Source organism: Oscarella lobularis, chromosome 20 (genome assembly GCF_947507565.1).
Source record: "Oscarella lobularis chromosome 20, ooOscLobu1.1, whole genome shotgun sequence".
Classification (NCBI taxonomy): Eukaryota; Metazoa; Porifera; class Homoscleromorpha; order Homosclerophorida; family Oscarellidae; genus Oscarella; species Oscarella lobularis.
This window is the reverse complement of record NC_089194.1, coordinates 857,295-879,324: the sequence shown is the minus strand read 5'-3', so window position 1 is coordinate 879,324 and position 22,030 is coordinate 857,295. Positions and strand designations below refer to the sequence as shown.

The 22,030-nt window shown below is 45.8% G+C and overlaps 3 protein-coding genes across 6 annotated transcripts; all 3 read left to right on the top strand.

Annotated features, from left to right (window-relative positions):
* Nucleotides 1–1,159: 1,159 nt before the first annotated feature.
* LOC136198891 (uncharacterized) lies at nucleotides 1,160–4,362 on the top strand. The gene is made up of 9 exons (XM_065988954.1): nucleotides 1,160–1,182; nucleotides 2,937–3,137; nucleotides 3,191–3,227; nucleotides 3,294–3,436; nucleotides 3,489–3,563; nucleotides 3,620–3,694; nucleotides 3,752–3,805; nucleotides 3,856–4,043; nucleotides 4,110–4,362. Exons 2-9 carry the CDS (start codon nucleotides 2,943–2,945, stop codon nucleotides 4,252–4,254), a joined length of 912 nt encoding a protein of 303 aa, XP_065845026.1. The 5' UTR covers nucleotides 1,160–1,182; nucleotides 2,937–2,942; the 3' UTR covers nucleotides 4,255–4,362.
* Nucleotides 4,363–4,746: 384 nt separating this feature from the next.
* LOC136198890 (3'-5' exoribonuclease HELZ2-like) lies at nucleotides 4,747–14,530 on the top strand. Of its 3 annotated transcripts, XM_065988953.1 has the most exons (17): nucleotides 4,747–5,070; nucleotides 5,131–5,188; nucleotides 5,237–5,408; nucleotides 5,478–5,609; nucleotides 5,713–7,224; nucleotides 7,418–7,831; nucleotides 8,154–8,235; nucleotides 8,293–11,205; nucleotides 11,236–11,992; nucleotides 12,051–12,181; nucleotides 12,233–12,358; nucleotides 12,426–12,566; nucleotides 12,625–13,295; nucleotides 13,347–13,604; nucleotides 13,655–13,826; nucleotides 13,876–14,043; nucleotides 14,099–14,530. In XM_065988953.1, exons 4-17 carry the CDS (start codon nucleotides 5,559–5,561, stop codon nucleotides 14,206–14,208), a joined length of 7,506 nt encoding a protein of 2,501 aa, XP_065845025.1. In that variant the 5' UTR covers nucleotides 4,747–5,070; nucleotides 5,131–5,188; nucleotides 5,237–5,408; nucleotides 5,478–5,558; the 3' UTR covers nucleotides 14,209–14,530. The 3 variants fall into 3 exon arrangements, with proteins under 3 accessions (XP_065845025.1, XP_065845024.1, XP_065845023.1); XM_065988952.1 differs by having other exon boundaries at nucleotides 8,293–11,992; nucleotides 12,051–12,169; XM_065988951.1 differs by having other exon boundaries at nucleotides 8,293–11,992.
* A 3,400-nt stretch (nucleotides 14,531–17,930) lies between these two features.
* LOC136198840 (serine/threonine-protein kinase TNNI3K-like) lies at nucleotides 17,931–21,541 on the top strand. Of its 2 annotated transcripts, XM_065988886.1 has the most exons (17): nucleotides 17,931–18,013; nucleotides 18,063–18,154; nucleotides 18,201–18,290; nucleotides 18,568–18,666; nucleotides 18,722–18,817; nucleotides 18,866–18,964; nucleotides 19,024–19,122; nucleotides 19,167–19,265; nucleotides 19,325–19,423; nucleotides 19,483–19,581; nucleotides 19,634–19,722; nucleotides 19,777–19,825; nucleotides 19,976–20,026; nucleotides 20,080–20,257; nucleotides 20,313–20,396; nucleotides 20,453–20,638; nucleotides 20,693–21,541. In XM_065988886.1, exons 1-17 carry the CDS (start codon nucleotides 17,986–17,988, stop codon nucleotides 21,475–21,477), a joined length of 2,322 nt encoding a protein of 773 aa, XP_065844958.1. In that variant the 5' UTR covers nucleotides 17,931–17,985; the 3' UTR covers nucleotides 21,478–21,541. The 2 variants fall into 2 exon arrangements, with proteins under 2 accessions (XP_065844958.1, XP_065844959.1); XM_065988887.1 differs by lacking the exons at nucleotides 17,931–18,013; nucleotides 18,063–18,154; nucleotides 18,201–18,290; nucleotides 18,568–18,666 and having other exon boundaries at nucleotides 18,722–18,827; nucleotides 18,877–18,964.
* The last annotated feature ends 489 nt before the right edge of the window (nucleotides 21,542–22,030 follow it).

The window sequence follows — 22,030 nt, the reverse complement described above, 5'->3', positions numbered from 1 at the left end:
CAAAGTCGGTCAGAGCCAAGAGCAGGATAACCGACAGCATCTCTGATCAATGACGCAAATCTGCGACCACATACGGCCAAATACTTGTCGGCACGTATGTGGGAGGGTTCGCCAAGGGCCGGCGTTGAGGTGTCCCGAGAGTGGAGGAAGTAATAAATTCAGTACGTCCACGTTTAACCCATGTTATAACCCTGAACTCGTCATAAAAACAGCTGCGAAACCTAGTTACAAGTGCAGGGTTCCGTGGAACGCTGATATAAGCTGATATATGCGTAGACTGAAAGCCAGACATTTCTCCCGGATGTCTGAGTGAGAGGGTCTGAATAGCTTGAAAGTGGGCGTAGTGGATCCAAGTAACACTTACCGTTCGCACTCCTCTCGAGCCAAAAATGATAACGTCATGCCTCTTCAAGTCTTGAAAATATTCTTTGACCTCTTTCGGCGCGCTCGTTTCCTAATCCTTTACAGTCAAAAGGAGATGGCAAAGCCATATCTTTATATGTTCAACTTCATCCAGATACTGGGATCCCATTTTGAAGCTTTCTCTATATCCAGTTAAGGAAATAGTAATTGCATTCATCTGATACGTAATGCAAGGCTAGCTGAATACATGATTAAGAAAATGAAGTGAAAATGCAAATTCCAGTTTATTTCATGTATAAAATATTCCTTCAGCTAGGACATCCAATCTAATGTTCAAAGGAGACCCGGAGACCGTTCTCGCAGTGTCGTGACTCTAAAAGGCACTCCGAACGTCGAAGTGCAGGAAGTCGATACGTACGTACGTGGCAAAAAGGTCGAGCATTTGCCCGGAATATGCGTCGAGGGCTTTCCGTCTATAAATCCTCATGTGGCTGAGGATCTCCTTTTCTGACAACCAGCTAGTTTCAGCTGCGATCGTGAAGGGCAGTCCGACTTAGGCGTAGCTCGAGGACTCGAGCACGCGGAATTTATTAGACTATACCTTCCCGGATACAGTTTCCCAACTTCTCTAGTCTTCAAATAAGCTTTCTGTAACGGCGGACGAAGTGCGATTGAACCAGTCATCGCGCGCGTTCCCGTGTCATCTCTACCCTTGGCTTTACGAGTAAGCGACTCGTAGACAGCGTAGTGAGAGGCTTTTTGTGTGACATATGAAGCTCTTTTGCAGTCGCGCTCGTTTTCTCGGCTGTCTCGCATCAGGTTCGTTCAACTCTCACAGCGCATGCATACGTGTACCGAACGCACAACAGAAAGAGCAGTATCGTTTCTACTTGGTTCTGCATGGGCTACGCCTCCTCTTCTCCCCTACTCAACTAGAGTCCCGTATCTAGTTTGGAACGCATCAAGTTTGGAACAGGAGTTTATACCCTAAAACAGACTAGGATAAAAAACGGTTAAAAGCGAAAATGTAGCACAATAACTCACAAATCTTCCTGTAAAATTGCAGCTCTCTCCGTTTAGTGGTATGGGAGTAAGCGCAGTTAGAAGAGGAGGAAGTCATGTGATCGGTCTTTCGAACACACCCATCGGCTTTGGAACAGCCTCTCTAACTCTGTTATCCGTCATCGCACAGAGACGTGCTATGCACCGTTGGAAAGCTTAAAGCCTCTTCTATTTAGATAAATTTACGCCATTGTCGTAGATTGTATTCTCGCTGAGATATCGCCGGTAGAGTACCGACGGGTAGCGTGATCTAGATTGGAACGCAAGTTTTTTCTTAGCCAACTGGTTCTACGCCTTCAAACGCCACCAAATCGTGCATGAAGTCTCCCTGTACTGCTATCTCTAGGATTCGACCGTTATGTAGCTATAAACTCCTGAAAGGGCCCTTTTCTATGAAATGGGCCGTTGAAGAGCACGTCAACCCGGAAGCACAAATTCTAGCTAAGACAGTAATTTGCTTGTTTTCTTCAAAAAATGCAAAATCATGTTTTTCTGCTTTGGCTAGGTAGGAATATTAGAGGTTTTACGTACGGGGCATAGAGGTCTCACCAACATTGAAAATGTGACCAGGCTTGCTGTGAGTTCATTAGAATTCATCAATAGAGAGACATAACAGGTCTTACAGGTTCTCTAAAGCATTTATCTTTGTAGCAGCTAGTATTGGTTTTCACGGAGTTCTAGCAGTTTCTAGTATGTTACATCATAGACTCTCAAACTACCAAGTCTTGATGTTTTTGATCATATAACGTTATTTAGAGTGAAACTTTTTGAAGAAAATAAGTTCACGAACAGGCCTAGTCAAATTTTAAATTTTTGCGAAAAAACTTCAAAAGAGATACTAAACCAAGAAAAAGAGATGTGATTTATAGTACTTTTAGGGAGAAAAAACGCAAATTACCGTTATAGCTTCAATTTGTGCTACCGGATTGCTTTCTCACATCAAATGATCTTCAATGGCAAATTCCTTTCAGGAGTTTATAGCTACATAACGGTCGAATCCTAGAGATAGCAGTACAGGGAGACTTCATGCACGATTTGGTGGCGTTTGAAGGCGTAGAACCAGTTGGCTAAGAAAAAACTTGCGTTCCAATCTAGATCACGCTACCCGTCGGTACTCTACCGGCGATATCTCAGCGAGAATACAATTTACGACAATGGCGTAAATTTATCTAAATAGAAGAGGCTTTAAGCTTTCCAACGGTGCATAGCACGTCTCTGTGCGATGACGGATAACAGAGTTAGAGAGGCTGTTCCAAAGCCGATGGGTGTGTTCGAAAGACCGATCACATGACTTCCTCCTCTTCTAACTGCGCTTACTCCCATACCACTCAACGGAGAGAGCTGCAATTTTACAGGAAGATTTGTGGGTTATTGTGCTACATTTTCGCTTTTAACCGTTTTTTATCCTAGTCTGTTTTAGGGTATAAACTCCTGTTCCAAACTTGATGCGTTCCAAACTAGATACGGGACTCTACGTCACGCGGTCGCGTGACTATAAACTATTTTCGTAGACGATTATGGAAAACGATTTTCGTCGAGCCGTTCAGTTGCTTCAGATCGCTCGCCAATGCCGTCCTCGATCGCCCGATGACGCTGTGCCAATTCTTCACCAGTGCCTTCTCATTCTTGACCGTCTAGTCGCCTTCATTCCTCGAGCGCACCGCATGCAATTGGAAGCGTTTGCCGAGCTAGCAGCTAATCATCGCGCTCTGGTGCATCTATACAAAGTGGCGATATACAGGTTTGGTATAATGCTTTCTGCTAGGGAAACTGGGAAGAGGTTATAGGCGCAACTTCAGCCGGTACTCGTAGACACAGCTAGCTATATTTTTGATTTTCGATTTTGTATTCTAAAATAATGCCTTTAGTTTTGGTTCGGCCATTGCAGTTTATCAACGACGTTCAGCTTTTTTGTCTTTCTTGTCGACGCGACGCTTTCGAGAGATTGCGACAGTATAAAGATGCTTTGAACGATTGCAATTTACTTATTAACGTCTGTCCTCCTGGCGAGGTCGACTGTAGAACTTCTGCACGCTTAGTCTGTTTCCGAATTTTCTTTTTAGAGACGAGAATATGAGAGGAAAATTAACAAGCTGAAGTTGAATATCGAAATGGACGATTGTGCAGACAATCGACTGGTTAGAAAGTTTTAGGCTAGAATCAATTTTTTAGTGACAAGTCTTTTATGCGTTAGCCTGAGGCTGCACGAGAGGCTGGACAAGAGAAAAGAAGCAAAAAGGAAAAGGTGGTTGAATTTCCTCAAGTGACGGTCGGTATTGTTGTTGTCTTAAAATCTACTTTAAATTTTACGTTCTGTTCTGTCCAGCAAAAGAAGAAATCGGCGAAAGAGATGAGGAAAGACGAGTTCAGACGCAAGAAGGTCGAGCAGCCACTAAACGATAGAGTAGTTTTAATTAATTAAGCAATTAGGAGATGGAAGAGATTGGCCGACAACTTCAGCAAAGAACAGTTTCCAAAGAAGCATCTCCACAGGTCGAACTGCGTTTTCTTTCGCTGCCTTTGTCTATGCAGGTCACGCATAGGCTACTACCACGGCTACTACTACTTCAAAGGCGAATGAAGTCAGCTCTTTCCCTCCAAACGAAACGAAAGGCGAAGTAACTCGATCTTCTTCTCAAACGAACTCCACCTGTTTTTTTTTAAAAACCGTTTTAATTCTAAAGGAGGGAAAGAACACGGCTTTTAACGACGTTCTATCATCGCCTTCCTCTACCGTTTCCAGTGAAAACGAGCCGAAACCTAATATTAAAGATAAAGCTCAGAAGACGAGGAAGAAAAGTCGAAAGAGGAAAACGTTGGAAAACGTGAGACAGAGAGAGGAGAAAAGCGTCTTGCCGGAAAAGCAAGCGATACCAATCAAAACAAAAGCTATTTCCCCACTTCCAAAGCTTCCGGTGGTTTCGTCACGGAAAACTTCTCGAGGTGAAGTTTGACGTTTTCTAATTAGCTAAGGCCTAGTGTATATGTACACGTTTTATGCGCAGTAGCATCGGTAGTGAAAAGTGAACCTGCGGCATTTCGTTCTGCCAGCCAACCAGCAGTTACAAAAAGAGAAAGCGTCACAGCGTCGTTTCCTTTGTGTCCTCGGAAAGGACCGCAAAACTCGCCGAGATCCGGGGACGTCCGCATAGCCAAACGACTCCTCAAGGTGGATGAAAATACATTTAGTTCTGTTTACCTAAAGCATTCTTTATAGGCCGTTGTGTCTCGCCTTCCTGAAGGAGAGGAGGAAGAAATTTGTACGGCTAAAAATCTCCTAACGTGAATTTGACTCTCTATTCTTTCATTTACCAGCCTTGCCTGGATTTTCGAATCCAGAGGTCATTCGTCGAGGAACCGTCGTCTGTCGTCATTGCTTTCGCACGAATCGAATCTACAAAACTCGCGATTCGTGTTCTCAGCACCAAAATTGTGTACTTGCTCTAGTTTGGCCTAAGAAATACGAAATTGCTGAAACGGCAGACGGCTGTTCGGCCTTTGTGGAAATACGTCCTCGTCCGTTAGACGTAAAAGCGAATTACTCTATCTGCAAACCGGAACGATGCGCTGTCAGACACGGCAGACAATGCACGTTTCCTCATACGCAAGAAGAGTTGGAAGCTTGGAACCTAGACCGATATCCTAGTATGTTAATTAATCTTGGCGGCATCTCTTTGTACGTATAGGCTAAACGGGCTATTATAGACCGCGGCGGTATTCGCCGCATTCCTCCGCGCGGCTACAGATTGAGACCGTGCAGAACGTACGCCGAATATCTTCTACATGCGAGTTCTTATCGGTTGTTTTATAGACATAAGAATTTTCAATCGTGTCCTTACGGTCGTCGTTGCATTTTTGCTCACGGTACCGACGAGTTGGAACTATGGTCGGCGATCGAAGAGAGACGTCAGAAAGCTCATTTGATTCCCGATATTGTTAGTCGAAAACTGTGCAATGCGCTTATTCGAAGCGATTACTCTTTGGTGAGTGCCAAGGCCCAACGTATTATATTTTGAGCACTCGCTCTTGAAATGCCCTTCACTGTGATATAGTTGTCCACTTCTCAAGAAGTCAGTGACGCACTCGACGTTGCGTGGGATCCTTCGGTAAAGTGGACGTTTATTGACGCCTGTATGAAGCTGCCGTTCTCGACTGTATTCGAATGCAAGATTGCGTGCAAGAAGGTAAACGGGGACACGTACAGTTCATGAAGGGAACAAGCACAGTTAGATAGACTGTCTTTTCTTTTCAAAGACAGGCGTGAGTGGTCTCATTTTGTTTTTTTAGAATTTTGCTGTTCGTCAAATTGTACTTCTTCCGTCGTCGACCCAATCACACTTTTCGCTTCTCCACGGCGGTCTCCCCATGAAAGAGAATATCATCGACTGTGACGTCCGTAGCGTTCAATTCGCAGTTCGATTCGACTCGAAATCGTCTCAGACGCGTTCTTACGTTCAGGACGTCATCGTCGAGTGCGACGGTCATCCTCATCCATACGTTCTTCAGACGCTCTACGTCGACGTCGCCGAAGGCAAAAATCTAAAAGCTGTTAAGCAACTGAGATCGACTCTTCAGTGTCCGGATCAACACTGGCTCGTTGAACCGGACTGCATTGTTTCCAACGACGATTTTATGAGCAGAGTCAGCAGACATTCGGAAGATACTGCTAGGCAATTTCCTATTCCCGTCGAGGCGGAGCTATCTCGCACTTTATCTCGTTTGCATGTTCTCGACAAAAACACGCCGTTTCCGAAAGACGAAACATACTTTGAGCGTTTTCACGCGTTGATTTATCTCGAGGAAATCGAAATCAAACGTAGATTGCAGGACTTAAGTAGACAAGCGATCGATCTTATTGGCGACAAAACGAATCCGTTTCGCGGCATCAAAAGAATTGATCTCGGCCGTCCGGTGCCGTCGAAACTAGCGAAAGCGGCGTACATCCGAAAAACTGGATCCACAAATATTTTTCTCGTTTCTGTCTGCGAAATTGAAGAGACAGCCGTCGGCCTCAACGTCGCCGCAGACGAGTTCGTCAAAAAGGAGCTGAACGATTGTCTCGATGTCAAAGTCGACTTCCAGTTTGTGTTCGATCGAACTCATTGGCTCAATTTGCACGCGTCTTTGGAACGACTTCCCGTGTCGAGGCTGAGATCTCACGTTCAGCCGAACTTCCGCGGGGCCCTCGCTTTGCGAGACTCGTTCTCAATCGACTGCGTTCTCGATAAAGTCAAACGTCACATTAATCCCAAAGTGCAATTTGACCCGAAACAAAGAGAAGCTGTTGGCCGGATTCTCGCCGGCAATCGAACATATCCTCACCTCATCATCAACGGACCGTTCGGAACGGGCAAAACGTTTCTGCTTGTTGAAGCCGTACGTCTTCTCTCGGAATTCCATCGGAATGCTCGAATTCTCATCTGCACGCAGAGTAACTTTGCCGCTGACTTGTACGTGAAACTCTTAGACGATCTCTTTTATGAGGGACTCTTCAACGCCAATCTTTTTCGAGTCTGTTTTGCGTCTCGCAAAGGCTCCTTAGACAAGGACCTTCTTGATTGCTATTTTTGTTTCTTGGACGACGCCGAGAGCACGTTTTCAGTGCCGCCCAATAGTGAACTAGGGAATGAACCGCTCGTCGTCGTTACGACACTTCTCACGTCGGCGAAGCTTCGCGATGGGCATTTCAGCCACATCATAATTGACGAGGCGGCTCAGGCGACCGAACCGGAATCGATTGCGCCGCTTGCGTTAGCCGGCAGTCGCACGGCGCTCGTGCTTGCTGGAGACTGCGTTCAAGTAAGTTTACTTTCTGTCTATAATATTCTCCCAAAAGAGGTATAGTCAGCTAGTAGATCAAAACGTTCTAGGCACTTTGCGTAAAGAACGGTATTGTCTCTCCTTATAGTGCTATATAAAGAGGGACTGTAGTTGTATATGTACTTGTATTCGCGTCTAGAAAAGGTAAATTACGGTGTTCCTTTGCTTCTAGACTTCTCCGCCGGTTTCGTCTTCCCTCGCCCGTGGCGGCAGGCTTCAACGATCTCTCTTTCGCCGTCTTTACAAATCGGCTCCGGATTCGCTAATAGTCAACTTGGTGACAAACCATCGAAGTCAACGCGATCTCTTCGCTTTGATCGCGCGCATTTTCTACGGAGCCGACGCGTTCTCGCCCGATCAAGCCAGATCGCCTATTCAAGCCGTACATCCAACTTTTCATCCTTTTTCCTTTTTCATTTGCGACGACGGATTGGCTCAACAGGGCGGCACCGACGGCTCTTACTACAATCAGAGCGAGGCGACGTTGATAGTTAATACACTTGACGAGGTTTTCGACGGTTGGCCGCAGGAATGGGGAGAGTGTTCTCCCCAGAAAGTCTGCGTCGTTTCGTCGGAGTTTACTCAGGTTAGGCCAGCGGGGTTGTGCATGAAGAGCGCGTGAACACCATGCCCATGCCGAAAGACGTATTTAAGACTACGTCAGCCTTTTGCTACTTAAGAGAGATTTGGCATATGCATGTACGTTAAGCGACGCCTCTGAGTCGACCAGAACCTACGAGTGGACAAAACACCTTAGCGATCGATAACCAGGCTTTCCGCATAGAGCAGATGAAACCGATGATTCACTTGAATGTACCTTCCTATTATTACATATACTTGTGGGGCGAAGTGTAATTTCCCCATGCCCCTCCAACTCATTTTCAGTCTTTATATCTTGTCTTCGGTAGGTTCAGTACATTCGACAGCTTCTTCGTCACAGAGGAGATAACTACAAGAAGGTCAATGTTATTACGCACGGGGGAATACAAGGTGATCGGCAACTTTTATGACGTAAGATTTCATAAATGTCCTTTTTTCCCAACACAGGTCAAGAGTTTCGTGTCGTCCTCGTCAGCACCGTCATGACGTCAAAGGGATATCGACAAGATTACGAAAAGTCACCCAACTTTTTCTCAGACAAAAAAGTTGTCAATACTGTGCTCACACGAGCCAAATCGCTCGTCATCGTCTTCGGCGATCCAGACTGCTTGACCAAGAGCAAAATCGATCGCATTTGGCAACAGTACATCGAAGCATGCACCACCGTCGGCGCGGCAAGTCTCAAAGGCCACAGGGTGTCGTCGAAATTCGTCTGCAAACTTGTAATGGAGAAGTCGCCGTTGAACGTCGAAGCGCAGTCGTTCGTCTCTAGCTTCGCACGTCAAGAAGTAGAACTCGACGACGCCGACGACGACGCCACATCGGAGTCGTCGGTTTACGAAGATTCATGCGAGGACGAGACGGACGACGAAATGGCGCGAATCTATCGAGAAGAAGTTGTCAAGAGTTTCAGATCGCTGGCACCGAAGGCAAAGGAAGTAGAAAAACGAGTAATGAAGCAAGTTGTGCGCGGTTCTGTTGTACGTTGGACTGTTGCCAAAGTGAAGCGGCGACCGCCTCGCGAACGTCTAACTAAAGAAGACGTCGGAGAACGAGTACGTCATGGAAGCAGTCCGGCCTATCCTCCTCACTTGAACCTGGCCGAAATGGAGGAGCTTATGCGTGATAAGCCCGAGGCTTATTTGAAGTGCGTCCTGCACGTTTCTGGGTCTAATGCGCACGGCTACAGCGTCGATAGCGAGGAAGTATTTGTCGAAGGTCGTCAACGACGCAATCGAGCATTTGACGGCGAAGAAGTTCTTCTGAAAATCGATTCCGCCGACGAGGGAAAGAGCGACGATAAGGTGAAAACGAAACGAGGATCGGTCGTCGGAATATTTCAAAAACGACGTCCGAAACGTTTTGTCTGTCAATTGTCAAAAGAGGACAAAAATCTCGTGGTTCCCATTGATCAGTCGCATCCGATTTTTGCCAACGGACCGAGCACGAGACCTCGACACGACGACGGCGTGAGAATGTTTTCCGTAAAAGGACGAAGGATCGTCGACGAGGAGAGCGTTCCACTGTGCGACGTCGAGGGAAAGCTATTCGTCGTGCAGTATCTGAGTTGGCGTCCCGAGTTTCCCTATCCGCTCGGAATAGCCGTGGAATGCATCGAAGCTGCGACGACGTTAGAGACCGGTCGCCGTCTTCTTGAAATACAGTACGAGGTCGACGGAGATTCCGAAAACACCGTGAAATCCTTTGTATCGACTTGCGCACAGGATGAAGACGAAGCCGATGACGATGACGTCGTAACGAACGCGTTCACGATAGATCCCGAGCATTCGCGCGATTTAGACGACGCCTTGAACGTCGAACGCAATTGCAATGATTGCGCGTTTAAGGTAGGCGTCTACATAGCGGACGTCGCTCATCACGTCGCATTTCGGAGCGATGAGAACAAGCAGGCGGAGCAGCGCGGAACGAGCGTCTATGACAGCCAAGGCAGCGTTCAGCAGTCGATGCTACCTAGAGAACTTAGCTCCAATCGCTGCAGTCTTCTGCCCTTTCGACGCCGACGAGTGATAGCCGGACATTTCTGTTTCGACGAAAATTTAAAACTGATTGAGGACTTTGAGACGACGTTCGAAGAAGTTGAGATCAAATCGTGTTGCCAGCTCTCTTACGCTCAAGCTCAAGCCATCATATGCGGCGAGAAACCAAAGATCAATTGTCGACTTGAGTCGAGACAAAGGATCTTTAACGATGTCGTCCTTCTAAGTCAAATCGCCGGTCTATTGCGTGAACGTCGTCTCGCTTCCAGGCGTTTCTTCCGCGAATCGGATCGCTTCTTTGAAGCCGAAGCTCACGAACTGGTCGAGGAGTTTATGATTCTAATGAACAGCGAAGTGGCGCGTCGTCTCTTGGATGAACGTCGTCACCTGACGATTCTCTACAGTCAGAGATCTCCTCGTCCAGAAAAAGTCAGTTCGTGGCTATCGACGTGCGGTCCGCTCGTAAACGCGTCTCAACGACTTGTCGCCTACGGTCAAGAAGCCGAAACTCTGAAAGTGTCCCTCGAGCGTCAAACCACCTTACGCATTTCCAAAGCGCTCTGGTACCGAATTCGATCAGCAAAATCGTTAGACGATCGAATTCGTCTGGCCTGCTGCGACGATTTTGTTCCCCAGCTTGCCGTCTGTCAGTCGCACTACTTCCGCAGTCGACAGCGCTCCGTTTACACGTGCGACGAAACGGACGAAGGTTTTCCCACGCATAACTACGATTTCCAACGTCCGTACACGCACTTCACGTCGCCTATTCGTCGTTACGTCGATCTCGTCATGCAAAGGTTATTAAAGAAGTACGTCATAGAAAATTCGGCCGACGAACAAGAGCTTAAATTGGTCGACTACAAACCGCGCGATATCGCGAGAATATGCATCAACGCCAACTTTCGTCGTCGAGCGGCGATTCAATTTCAACGCGATTTGTCTCTATTGGAATTCGCTGACGAAGTGCAGACGTATCCCGTCGTAACAATTGCTGTTGTTGAAGAAATTACGGGTAATAGTATCGGTCTCTTTGTGCCAGATTGCCCTTCAATGCCGGCGAAAAATTTCTCGATAAAACTGATGTCGCTGACGGCGTCGTCGGCGACGCCGGCCGACGATTTCCGTTCCGTATCAATTAAGTGGAACGTCGATCTATTAAATCTTCCGACTCGGGAACGGCGTGAGGTGCGAGTGAACCCGCCTGTTCCCGAGTGCGAATTTGGTTTAATCCAGACGAGACTGTGGCGCGATTTTACCGACTCGTGCATTCGCGGTGATTCGGAGAGCACAATCAATCGACTCATAGCGGCGATCGAAACCGATCCCCGAAGCGGTCTAAGTGAGACAGAGCAGATCGAGAGGCCTGGCGACATCGTTGCCTTAAAGCAAAAACAGGGCGCTTCTATAAGAAAAACGATCGCCCTGTTTGATCTACTTTCTGTACAAATTTCGAGTCGAATGCAACGCGGTGTCATTCGACCTTATATCCAACTCGTTAACTTTTCCGACGGTTTGAGCATATGTTTGGATCACAACGAACGGCCGGGTCTTTGCTTTGGCCCGCCGTTGTCGCGCAGCTCTTTGGCCCGTCGGCGGACTTTTTCGGATTTTTGGAGGTATTATGAGTATTGGTCGTCTCTTGTTCAAATTGAAGGAGCGACTGCAAGCGTCAAGTCGTCGCCAATCGCTTCGCCTACTTTGATACGTGAAATGGCAGTCGTCTGGGATGCAGGGTCGCTCTCAGGAAAAACCATAATGAATTTGAAATTCGCCGAAGAAAATAAGATTGCATTTTCTCGAGGGGACTACGTGTGTCTGCGATACTTTAATCTGCCAATGGGAAAAGAAAGGCCGCCGAAACAGGGCAGTCTGTCCGACGCCTGGAAATTGGAATCAAATCAAAATAAGTACCATTTCGTTCTTCATTGCACCATTGTCGATTCCAAGGAACGTTACAGTCAAGAACTTAAAAGGAGGAAAGAAATCGAAGGCGACGACTTTGGGGAAGACAAAGACTTGGTTAAAATTAAGTTTCGCCCCTGTTTCGGCTCGACTGTAACTGACGTTCAAAAGCATCAGCTGTGTCAGCTCCTACTTGAAGAAGAAACGCTCTGTATGGCGCAAACAATTCACTGCAGTCTCCCATTCAGGTATAAATAAATTCTCGTATGCATGCGTTTTTAGCTCTAATTCGCGTTTTTTGGGCAGGAGAATGAGGCAAAATTTGGAGCGCCTGTTAGAAGACGACGACGACGAGAACAATATTTTAGCGAGGGAAATGGCTTTTGGAGATCTTGAAAAATTGAAAAAAGACTCTGCTACTAAACGTAATAGCAAAGGTTTTTATTATTCAGTTCGTATAATACTTACATACATTATTTTTGTTCTAGTGGGAGATCTTCGAGATACGACTCTTACTGACGTGAACGGAAAAGAGGCAGTGTTGAATGATAGTCAATATAGTGCTGTGAATCTTGCTTTAGAGCAGAATGTAACCCTCATTCAAGGTCCCCCAGGTTGGTAAATTCAGAGTTTCAGACGTACAGTATAGCTCAAGCTCATATCTTTTTTTTCAATTGAAAGGAACCGGCAAAACCGTTACCGGAGTTCATATAGCGTGGCTTTTTGCAATGGAAATAAGGAAAACGCGTGACGTCAGCAAGACGAAACGTCCCAAGCTTTTTGTCTGTGCGCCTTCAAACGAAGCGGTCGATTTAATTGCAAGTCGGTGGTCGTGCATGCATACGTCAGATCAATTGCTTCTACTTCGGTAATTTTGTAGGAAAGCTTAAACGTTTAGTGGCCAATCAGAGTCACGGGGATGACCAGGTGACGGTGCTTCGTGTCTACAGCGAGAGCATCGCTCAAGCCGCTTGCGACGGGCCGTGGATATTCAATCGATACAAGCCTTCCGGATTGCCCGACGCTCAATCGAAAGAAAACGACGACTTGCACGACATCTCCTTGCATCGAATGATCCGAGATGTGAGGCAAGCGGACGAGGCGAAAAAACAGCAAGCCCTTAAAATCCGCAAGAAAGAGAATGATTTCCGACAAAGGTTTGAGTCGAATGGCGAAGACAAGGCACCGTCCAAGCGCGAAGTCACCGACTATAGGAATCTCATCCGTTCGGCCGAGCGTCCTGAAGTCGAAAGAGCGGACATCATTCTTTGCACGTGCATTCAAGCGGCGAGCAGAAAATTTCACGACATTGAAAAGTCTCACTGCATTGTTGACGAAGCCGGACAGTGCAGCGAGCCGGAGACTTTGGTGGCGATCAATGGAACGACGAAACGAATTGTCCTCATAGGCGATCACAAGCAACTTCGGCCCGTCGTTCAGAACAATGACGTCGCCGAAGTGTTGAGTATATCGATGTTCGAAAGGCTTTTCGTAAGTCCTAGAGTGAAGGAGTCGAGCAGAGCGGTCATGCTAACCACGCAATACCGAATGGTCAGTTTTAGAATAGAATCAATTGCATGATAAGTAAGATATGTGTTTTAGCACAAAGACATATGCGCCTTTCCGTCGATGCATTTTTACGAGAAAATGCTCAAGACGGCTTCAGAAGTGGAACGACGAGAAGATCCCGGGCAACTTTACGTGTGGCCCGAGTACTGGAAGCGGTTGCAGAGGCCGCGTCAGCATCAGCAGCCCAAGTGTTTTATTCACATCGATGGCGAGGAGAAAGTGACGCCGGTAGCTGAGAAGGGCAAGGGAGGCGACGAATCCAAGTCAAATGCCAAAGAAGTAGAAATGATAGTAAGCACTTGAATTCTCCATATTCTTTCCTAATGCGCACTCTATTCTAGGTACAAGTTATTAAAGCTCTGCAGGCAATAAAGCAACGTCTTTGTCAGCATAGCGTACGAGTTATCACGCCTTACACAGCTCAGCGTGATGCTATAGTTGAACGATTGAAAGCGGTCAGAAAACCAAATTGTTTCAGCGAACTTAAAATAGGGTCAGTAGCGGAAACTCAAGGTGAGCGTCTCGAAAGTTGATTGTACCACGTGATTAGTTGCATATGCAGGAGGGGAAGCAGATTTCGTTATCCTGTCAACCGTGCGCTCTATGCCCAAGTCGCGCATACTTCCCTTTCCCAGCAAAGCGTGGTTGCGCGAAAATCTTGGATTCGTTGTGGACGACAACCAGATTAACGTTGCTATAACCAGAGCGAAATTTGGGCTAATCATTGTCGGTGCGAAGCCTTCTCTATAAGTAGTCTGTTTATTAAGGTTCGTTTCGCCTGCTAGGGAACCAGCATTTGCTTTCGGTCAACGCCATGTGGAGAGAACTCATTAGAAGCTATCGAGAGCAGCGCTGTGTACTTGATAGTCGTGAAGCGAGAAAAATGTTCAGCTGATTTGCGTCTGCGGTATTTTATACTATGAAGGGTGTAATAAATGTTTTTAGCTTTTATATATACGAAAGCACCAAAACTTTAAGTAGCTGGTGAGCGAAAAGCATCAGGCCAACGTCAAGGCAACGACTGAATGCGCAGTGTGGTTTTGCTGCTGAGGACGGCGCATTTCACACAAAAGACTTGGCAGATAAGCGGATGATTATTATATCGTCTCATTTTGATTTGGGGCCACTAACATAGGAATGCACCATTTCGAACAGATTTTCTGACGATTAGTTTTTCTCTGGCATAGAGAATTCGCTTTGATGAAGAGGTTGACAAAGATTGGAAAACAGTTTTCACACATGATTTTCTTGCAGTTTTAAAAAATGGTTCTGGACAGATAAGACTACGATAAACGAGCAGCGAAAGTAAAGCTAATAATGACATTCGTTTTTGTAGCAGGAAATAGGAAGACTAAGAGAACTTCTACCAGCGCTCAGACTTTCCAGTCTCTAATGTAAGAGGGAATGTTCTCTATTAGGTTCTTCGTATAGCCGTTCATTATTCTTGCATCTTTCTCCAGAGAGCACAGCCGCTTTGCAATCCTCGACAGAGCAACTTCTCTTTCTATATATAAATCTTTAGCAAGAAGAAAGCTTGTCAGACTGGAGAGCGTAAAAACCAACTGAAGAGTCGAGCAGTCATTTTCAAGACACGAAATAATCATTTCACTAGTGTACTCTCCGCGAAAACTGTAACTTCTTCTACCCCCCATAAGATAGTAGGAGCAGTGATTCGTAATAGAGTAGCTGTCGTTATTCGTCGGCGGCGAAACTTTCTCGCAATTTGCGGAAATTCGCTGCCAGAACATTTCAGCTGATAAACCGTCGTGGTAATTCGTCGTTGCTCCAAAGAATGGTTTCGACGATTCAAATGTGAGCGAGGCAAAAAGTTCAGCGGCTACACATTGAATATTATCATCGGAATCAGAGAAATTTAAGCTCTTCCATATAAGCGAAAACACTGCCGGTTTTTCCAGAAGAGATCGTTTGGACTTCTGCACAGACAACAGATAGAAAACTTCGAGTAGAGTTTTGGCGTGTCTGACGTTGCTTCCATCAAGCGTATTATAGAGAGAGCAGAGATCGTCGGAGCATCGGTCAATTTGCTGGGCAACATAAATGGAAATATCAGCATTATCCAGCAAATGACTTTCAAAGATCTTCACAATTGCCTCGGCTTTAGGACGAGATTTCGACGATGCTAGACTTGATTCTAGAAGATCGATCAAAGCAGAAGCAAGACCTTGATAGATGTTTTCACTCGTAGAATTATCACTGACATGAAATAACATAGAAGGAAACAGAAAGGAAAGTGCTTCAAGGTCTTCAAGGTTGGTGCTGATGCTTTTCAAATGGCAAAATGCAATGACCAGAAGCAGTTGCCGTTGCTCCAAATCAACGTCCGCGTGGTCCGAATTTACGTAATTACAACAGATGATTTCTGAGCTTGACGGCCGACGACACGGAAGAAAATGAAGATGCGATCAAAATCAGCTCGTGGCAAATAGAATAAAAAACGCGGTTAAAGTCTCTGTCGTAATAAGCGAGGTCCGGGTCCTTCTCACACAAGTACGCAGCTAATTTAGCCAATTGAAGAATGGAGCGCAAAGGTGATGACGAGTCCCATTTCGAACGACGAGCGGCACGACACTTGCGCAGGAAAAAGGACAAGAGGACGCCTGTTTCTTCCTCCATCGCGTAATAGTCTTTCGCTATTAAACAATCGGCAATTAACTTCAATATCGCATCGTTTCGAGGAGTCGGCGCGAGGTAGTGCGATTGGCAAAGAACGAAAGCGTCCACGTTTTGAAATCCCGTTGCAACGACCTTTAAATCGTTGACGTCAGCCACCAAATCGTTCCTTAAAAAAGGACTCGGCCTATTATCATCGTTACCCTCACGATGATACCGAAGATTTGTGTGAAAAGCGCCGAGGTATTGAAGGCTGCGCTCGATGCCAAGATTTTTGACAAAGCGAAGAGTTTCACGAAGACTCGCTAAACCGGAGACGTCCAGGTGAGTCAATCCGGAGCCTCGACATTCCAGAATGGCACAAGCAATGTCCCATCCAGTGACAGCTCCAGCATCCTTTATCCAGCCAACGTCGAGAAATTTCAATGACGACAGACAATCGAAAACGTCTTTGAATGTCGCTAAGACGCTTTCTTTATCGGCGGTCACAGCCTCAGCAACTGAAAGGTCGTGGACCGATAAATGAACGAGTTTCCTTGTCTCGCGAATGCCGGGGAGAATGGCGAGAAGGTTGAGTCGAGAGCATTCTGAAACGTTGAGCATTGTCAGAGATGTGGCGAGAGTTTGACAAATCACAATGACGTCATTGACGGAAACGCACGTGTTGCTGAGATTCAATGAAGATGGGTTCGAAAATTCTGCAATGCGTGCAAATTGAAATTCAAGATTGTCCAAACCGATAGCCGCCAACGAACAAAGAGACGTGCGACTCGGCGTCAATTTCTCCCATAGGGCGTCGGTCACGTGATCAACATTCGTACAATCGAAATCGACGAGATAGGCGAGTGGCGGAAGACGAAGGAAATCGTCGAACGTCAGCTGGGTCAAGTTCAACTTCAAGAAGCCGAGACTGCCTCGCGATTGCCGTAGCAAGAGCTCGAGCATGTGAACAGTGAGGGCCCCCTTTTCGGACAGGCGTTAGACCAACTGGTTAACGATCGTGTACGGCAGTCTTCCTTCGTCGCGGTGGACGAGGAGACGTTCGAGCACGTCCGGAATCAGTTGGAAAGGAAGCGTAAGCGTCGAGGAGAAGGTGATAGGTCGCGTTTTGCAGAGAATCTCGAGGCAAAGATCGCGAAGGTTTTCCGGGCCCGCACTAAAGACGGTTTCGTCGCAAGATGACATCTCTAGCTCTGACGATGCAGCAGCGGTCCCGGATAAAGATGGTTACATCTGAATGACACTAAGTTACAACATGAAGATGTATCATCATGTGAGAGAGAACATCTATGGTTACACTGCACCAAGGCGACTTTAAGCGAGAGAATGGTGAAAATAAGGTTTGTAATTCTTCTCTCGTTACCAATGCATGGCGCACGGGCTGGCTTTGGACTCTCGGACCACATCGTTGCTTGTTTTAGGTTTGCTTTCCGAATTCACCATCATGCGTATCTGAGCCGAAACTTTAGGTTTCTGAATCGAGAGCGTCGTCTCAGGCCAACTTCAAGACAAAGACTGGATGTGCAAACTTTCTCTTCTTTCGAGGACGCATTCCGTGCCCACGTACGCGTGACGCGAGGTACAAGATGCGGGTAAGTTGATTCTCCCTTTAGTGAATTTTACTGTCTTCTACCGGTGCTATGAAGGTCAAAAGCGCAGATGGGTCAGGGAGAGTCTATGGGCTGCAGGTCACATGCCTCATCCTACATCTATGCATGCATCATCGATTCTTCTTTTAGACCCTAATTATAATTAATCAATTATTTATAATTACATTTTGTGTATATTGGTTCCCAGCCGCCCACCCGTAGGCCTACATGTTGTTTAATTAAATTCTGTAGATGCCCTCAATCTGCAATGCAGGCAGAGGCAATAGTAGACTAGGATGGGACAGCGCATTACAATTAGAGGTTAGACATTGATGACGTGGAAACAAAATCCTGCTCTATTTGTAAACGACAAATCTGGTTCCCGGATCACCTATATCACGTGATCAATACACGCACCACGAATCCGTGGCGTCACATACGACCTCTTTGCAATGGGAAACGAGACTTCTACTGTTCTCTGTACTTCGATTTTTGCTTTTGTTTGAGAGAGCAGCTATCTCCTTCTTAGACTTTCTGCTTTCTATCGAGAATGGAGACAAAGAAGTCGTATTGAACTTCATTCGCAGTTATCCCGAGGACTGGAAAGCAGTAGTTGATGTGGTAAAGCAAAATACGGATCGTAGAGCTCTGAAGACTTTCGTTTTAGGGTGGAAACTCTCCACTTCATTGGGCACGTGACGCAGACATGGCAAAGCTTTTGATTAGGGCTGGAGGAAATCTAGAAGCTCGGAATAAGGTAATTCCGCTGTATGAATATTTACGGAGTGCATGCAAGAATCCCTAACTATGCCAATTACTTAGTATACTGACTACCGTATGCAGTAAGGTGTTCCGTTCTTTCTATCCCGTATATCGGACCCACGCCATCGGCTCTTTTACAGTCCACATGTATCGTACTCAATTATAATTACCTAACAGAGGTACAATTTCTTCTTAGTTTAGTCTAGCATGCAGTGGATGTAATAGTCAGTATGTCTTGGAGAGTATATCACGGCACTCTTAACTTTTAATAGGAGGACAGGACGCCCTTTCTTCAGGCTGTTTTAATGGGAGAAGAAGAAGTGATGAATGTACTCATTGACGAAGGTTGCAATATTCATGCCAAAGCCAACGTAAGAAAACGAGATTCTTTGATTGTTTTTAATTTTCATGGTTAATTATTTTTAGAGTTTGGGAGCTTTGGGATTTGCAAGTGACAGAGGACATTTGAAAGTTGCCAAAAAGCTAGTTGAATTGGGAATGAGCGTCAATGAAACAGACAAAGTAGAGCAGTGTAATGCAGCGTTCAGTTTATTTTCCAACAATGTTTAGGACGATTTTAGTTCCCTTCATTGGGCGGCGTTTGCTGATCGACCTGAAATGACTAAATATTTAATTTCAGTTGGAGCTAATATTGAAGCTCGTAGCAAGGTAGATACTGTAGCTTCATGCAAGGATAGTCATTTAATGTATTTACGTCGCTGTAATAGCGAGAAAGGACGCCTTTCCTTGAAGCTGTTCTAATGGGACACGATAAAGTAATGAGCGTTCTATTAGCAAATGGTTGCAATATTCATGCAAAAAAATCAGTAAGTGAAAAACTAGTGGTAACGTCTTCAAGTAAAATTTTTAGGATGGCAATGGTGCGGTAGCATTTGCTAGTCAAAGAGGTCATGTAGACATCTGCAAACAACTCATTAAATTGAGACTTGATTTTAGCGAAGGCGATAATGTCAGTACAAATCATGATTACCTGGTATTAGATTTTTTTGCACGGTCTTACCTTCTTAGGATGGCTACACTCCTCTTCATTGGGCATCATGGGGAGGTCACGGTAAAATGGCAGAATATTTGATTAGTATTGGAGCAGATATCGAAGCTGCAAATAAGGTCGTCAATTTTTAATTAATGATTATGGAAGATTGTTGTTAATTTTTTGATGATTGTAGTGGGGACGAACTCCTTTCTTAGACGCTATTGTAGAAGGGAACCTAGGAGTTGCGAGTCTACTAGCAAGTAAAGGATGCAACATTGACGCAAAGAATTACGTTAGGCTTCGGGGCAGTGTGCTTGTATTAACGGCTATTTCGAGCGTCGTAGGAAAATGTTGGAGCCGCAGACATGTCGAATCTTCACTGTCGCGCCGAAACAAAGAAACTTCTTGCGAACCTTCGTAGGCGAAGAAATCAGTACGTTATTATTTATATGCTTAATATATTGACTCTTCTATAGGCTGTTTTTAGTTCTAACGTCCGGACCAAATCAAACGAAGAAAAGCCTATGAAACCTGAGGTACAGCAGTTTATGAAAGTGTCAAGAAAGCATTTTATCGATCTCGGCCGTTTGACGACTCTACGTATAGCTAGACGTTAGAATTTAGAGATAGAGACTATTTAGCTAGCTCGTTTTTACAGCGACCTTTTTGCAGAGCATCATTTTTAGGAACAGACTGAGGCTGTAGCTGATCCTAAAATTGTTACCTCTCTGCAACAGGTTAGCAATGCTATGCATGACCCGGTTTTGTAGATCATGTTTTGCATGTGCAGCAAATTGGCGTGTTGGAGCGTCGCCTCAAAGAAGAGAGACAAGCCGCGACCGAACAAAAGATCGCCACGGAACAAGAGAAAGCTGAAATTCTTTCTGAGTGTGAAACCAAAGTTGCAAGAATGCAAATATCTAGCCAGCACCTTCGCGAACGAGCTACAAAAGCAGAAAACGACCTAAGTAGAGAAACGAGCTTTGACGCACTCTACGGAACCTACTTTACTTTCTTTTCTAGAGAGACTAACTGACTTACAAGAGGAGAGTGCAATCCAATGCGCCCGACTTAGCGAGCAAGCTACCGAAGCAGTAGCTGACCTAAGTATGCTCAGTTGTTCTACTTTCGTTTGTATAATTAGGCTCGTGTTTCATTATTAGGAAGATTATCTGACTTGCAAGAGGAGACAGAGAGACGGTGCACACAATTGGAGCAAGAACGCGAAGAGGCATGCTTGTTGGCGGAGGAGGCGCAGAGAAACCTAAGCAAGTACGAGGAGGTTTTCAAAATTTCTCCGGATGAAGTTAATATGAGCGACATCAAACTCGGCGGAGGTTCCTACGGAGGTAACTTATAAAATTTATGATTCTTGTCTCAGTATTTGAATGCTTGTTGTGCAGATGTTCGTGTGGGTCATTGGCGCGGTCGTCACGTGGCCGTCAAAACGTTCTTTGAATTTCTCCGGGTGGAAAACTATCTAGCTCGCCTAAACCAGGAAATTTCGATTTGTCGTTACGTTCATCATCCCAACGTAGTCGCTCTGCTTGGCGTCATCACTCAAGACGGCATTCCTCTCAGCATCCTGTCTGAATTATTAGAGGGATCTCTTTCTGACGTCATCGAAGCCGCCGACGGGAATCTTACGTTGAAGGAGCAAGTGAGCGTTGCTTCGGGCTGTTCGGCTGGGATCAGCTATTTGCATGGGCTCGACATTCTTCACGGAGACATTCGGTCGACAAATGTCGTTGTCACGGCGCTTATGGAAGCTAAAATATGCGATCTAGGAGCGGCTCGTTTTGCCAATTTCTCTAGCCTGTCGGCTGGGCCGATGAGTCCTGAATACTTGGCGCCGGAGAGGTTCGGAAGCAATCATCACAATACCAAAATGGCCGACATTTATAGTCTTGGGGTGACTTTTATTGAGTTGATGACGGGAATGCAGCCGGCGTCGACGAAACGAATGAGTCAAGCGGCGAGTGTTCGTCACAAGAGCGTCAAAACCCTTTGCCTGCGAATGGTCAAACAAGTTTCGCCTGATAGGCCTTCCGCCGCCGCGTGTCTCGCAAGTTTACAATGCATTGAGAGATCCGACGAAAGGTACGGACGGTGCCCTCCGAAGAGAATGGTAAAAGGTAAGATGCACGGAGAAGAAAAAGTGCAACTAGTAAACAAAACGTGGATTTAATTATTTAACTTTTTGAACTTTGATGGTTTTTGTACTTCTTTGTACACACACGTGAGCTCACCAACGCCGATGCGGTCAGAAGTCAATGGAAGTCTTTGCAGCAACGGATCTACCAATAGCTCTTTAGCGTAGAGAAGAAGATGCATCGATCGCACGCTCTGTCCTCGTTGCCATAACCCGGCGCAGTTAAATGTCAACGCAAGCGGATTAATTAATTAAGTTAATTAAATACTCACCAATTTTACGCACGGCACCAGCAAGCAGGCTAGGATATACCGCAGGATAATTTAGCTGGCCAGGCGTTCACTGATCAGAGATTGGTTTATTTTTCAACAACTACACGCACATATAACGGAGAAGGGTGGTGGCATCGCGTCCAACACGCCCAAATGCCAAAATACTTGTAACTCCTGATGATTTGTTCTAGATACACTTTGCGCGCTTTCCGGTGGGCTCCTCGCCTAAATTGTTTTCTTTGTTGGGCATTGGTCCAACTGATTAGTGCAGATTAGTCAATTAATTTGCGGCCTATCTAACCAACCAATGAGTCTGG

What these genes read in the sequence shown, in the direction of transcription:
- LOC136198891 (XM_065988954.1), top strand. Translation starts at nt 2,943, where the DNA reads ATGGAAAACGATTTTCGTCGAGCCGTTCAGTTGCTTCAGATCGCTCGC. An exon ending in CAGCTAATCATCGCGCTCTG is followed by an intron (nt 3,138 to 3,190) that starts GTGCATCTATAC and finishes GCTTTCTGCTAG; the next exon opens with GGAAACTGGGAAGAGGTTAT. An exon ending in ATTGTGCAGACAATCGACTG is followed by an intron (nt 3,564 to 3,619) that starts GTTAGAAAGTTT and finishes TTTATGCGTTAG; the next exon opens with CCTGAGGCTGCACGAGAGGC.
- LOC136198890 (XM_065988951.1), top strand. Translation starts at nt 5,559, where the DNA reads ATGAAGCTGCCGTTCTCGACTGTATTCGAATGCAAGATTGCGTGCAAG. An exon ending in TTTCGTCGGAGTTTACTCAG is followed by an intron (nt 7,832 to 8,153) that starts GTTAGGCCAGCG and finishes TGTCTTCGGTAG; the next exon opens with GTTCAGTACATTCGACAGCT. An exon ending in ATTTGGGCTAATCATTGTCG is followed by an intron (nt 14,044 to 14,098) that starts GTGCGAAGCCTT and finishes TTCGCCTGCTAG; the next exon opens with GGAACCAGCATTTGCTTTCG.
- LOC136198840 (XM_065988886.1), top strand. Translation starts at nt 17,986, where the DNA reads ATGGGAAACGAGACTTCTACTGTTCTCT. An exon ending in ATATTCATGCAAAAAAATCA is followed by an intron (nt 19,123 to 19,166) that starts GTAAGTGAAAAA and finishes TAAAATTTTTAG; the next exon opens with GATGGCAATGGTGCGGTAGC. An exon ending in ATTTTAGCGAAGGCGATAAT is followed by an intron (nt 19,266 to 19,324) that starts GTCAGTACAAAT and finishes TTACCTTCTTAG; the next exon opens with GATGGCTACACTCCTCTTCA.